This window comes from Buceros rhinoceros, unplaced genomic scaffold, assembly GCF_000710305.1.
Source record: "Buceros rhinoceros silvestris isolate BGI_N320 unplaced genomic scaffold, ASM71030v1 scaffold45001, whole genome shotgun sequence".
Taxonomy (NCBI): Eukaryota; Metazoa; Chordata; class Aves; order Bucerotiformes; family Bucerotidae; genus Buceros; species Buceros rhinoceros.
Window position 1 is genome coordinate 10965 of NW_010394483.1, and position 1928 is coordinate 12892.

At 38.7% G+C, this 1928-nt stretch overlaps 1 protein-coding gene across 1 annotated transcript in view; it reads left to right on the forward strand.

Annotated features, from left to right (window-relative positions):
* Positions 1-1335, forward strand: part of RRAGC (Ras-related GTP binding C) — a 12293-nt gene extending 10958 nt beyond the window's left edge. The window contains exon 7 of the mRNA XM_010145229.1: positions 790-1335. Coding sequence (XP_010143531.1) covers positions 790-941 — 152 coding nt within the window. The 3' untranslated portion in view covers positions 942-1335. The remainder of the gene's footprint in view (positions 1-789) is intronic.
* The last annotated feature ends 593 nt before the right edge of the window (positions 1336-1928 follow it).

The following is a 1928-nucleotide window of genomic DNA, read 5'->3' on the forward strand; positions in this document are numbered from 1 at the left end:
GAAAAACACATGGCCTGTGTCAATACCTTCTGCTGTAGTGAAATCAGTAGGATGGAGTAATGCTCATGATGTTCTGCCTCACAGCTGCCGTATTGGGAAAGCCATGTTCTCTATCACGTGTGCACTGATGTGATTTTTTTTTTTTCGCATAACTGAGGAAATCAATAGACTAGTACACTATGTGGTAGGAACTTAGAACAAAATTTTTAATACATTGCAGATCTAACCAACAATATAGTTGCTTGGACCTATAGGAGATGATGGTATGAATGGTCTTGCATATGTTATGGGACAGAAATGACAGCATAGGCCTTAATTTCAAAGTGTTTGACTTAAGTGGTGACAGGACTTTGCTCGGCATTTTAGAAAGAGAAGTAGATGTGTTCTTTTAAAAACTGTACTCTATTTGATCTCAAAGTTTTTCTCACCACATTGAGGATATATATCAGTGATGCGAAGTGCAAGGTAACATTCAAGTGATGGTCGTGCTGTACTAACGTGATTTTGGGGGATAGAATCTTGTGTTGTCCTCTGACTCGTGGTTCAATTATGAATATATGCACTGCATTCCAAATGAGTACCCTTTTTTTCCTAAAAACTGAGATTCTTAATTAATACTGGCATCAGTAAAGCTTTTTTAAATCTTCTGAATCCAAATTCATACCAAAATAAGTAGCAAAATAGCTGCCAGTTAAATTAAACATTTTATACTGATTTTGAAGCTCCATTTATTACGTAAATGTGCCAAGCTGAGTAGAGTTTTTCCTCTCCCCTTTCCTTCCTTGACAGGTCTGATAGACTACAATTTTCATTGCTTCCGCAAAGCCATTCATGAAGTCTTTGAAGTAGGTGTTGCCTCTCACAGAATCTGCAACCATCAATCAAGCACCTCAAATATGAAAGCCGTAACTCACAATGGCACACCTAGGAATGCAGTCTAGAGGAAAACTAAAGACGTCAGATAGACTTGTCAGCTCTTCACTCCAAAGTTTTGTGGAACAAGGGAAGAGAAGTCTGAAAGCCTGAAGTATGTTTCACAGGAGAAGAGTGGTGCTAACTGTGGAACAGCAGCTTGTAACTCGCATCGGACAACTGAAACTACTGTAAAAATACTTCTGAGGCCAGTGGAGTTAAAAGTGCTGGTTTGAAACCAGCTATGTTGCAGGTGCAGTGGTTTTTCAGTTTGGAGTCCTATTTTAACAGTCTGTCTCTGACTGAATGCCCAGTCAAAACTTAAAAATTGAGTTGAGTTCGTGTGAAACACTGAATAGATACTTGCTCAAATTTTTAACTTTTAATTAATCTGTAGAATATCCACTTTTGCTTCAGTTTACCCTTTCACGATTTAAAAAAAAAAAAAGGGGGGTGGTATTACTTGTGAGCTTGTGAAACTCAGGCTTTTTGTTTGGTGAGGCTGGTCTCACAGATCATTCCATAAAGTAGTTCTTGCTCTCGCCAGTGTGCTCTGCGTATTCTCATGAATTCTGTACTTGTTAAGCAGATGCAAGGTCGAGCCCTGTTCTAGTGATTCTATGTTTGTTTGCAGAGCTGACCTGGCACTTCATTTTAAGAAATAATGATTCTTAGCTTTCAGACCGTGCTTCTTGATATGCCCCCTTTGATGGAAGGGAAGTAATAAAACCAGAGATAAACTACCTGCTCTCTTTTGCAAAAACATGGATGTCAAACATCTCTGTGATTAATCCTATTCACAGAACAGCTGCATGGCTAATAAATGGAAATGTCTGCCATCTGTTGGAAAAAAGGAACCACATTCAGCTATTCCCAAGCAAAAAAATGACAAAGTTACTGACTTTTGATGGTGGGTCTCTCTCTACCATCAGCCTGATAATCACAACAATTTGTAGAAATTGTCCAAGGGTGTTATCCTTGCACATCAATTAAACGTAAGTGTACCGCAATCTAGT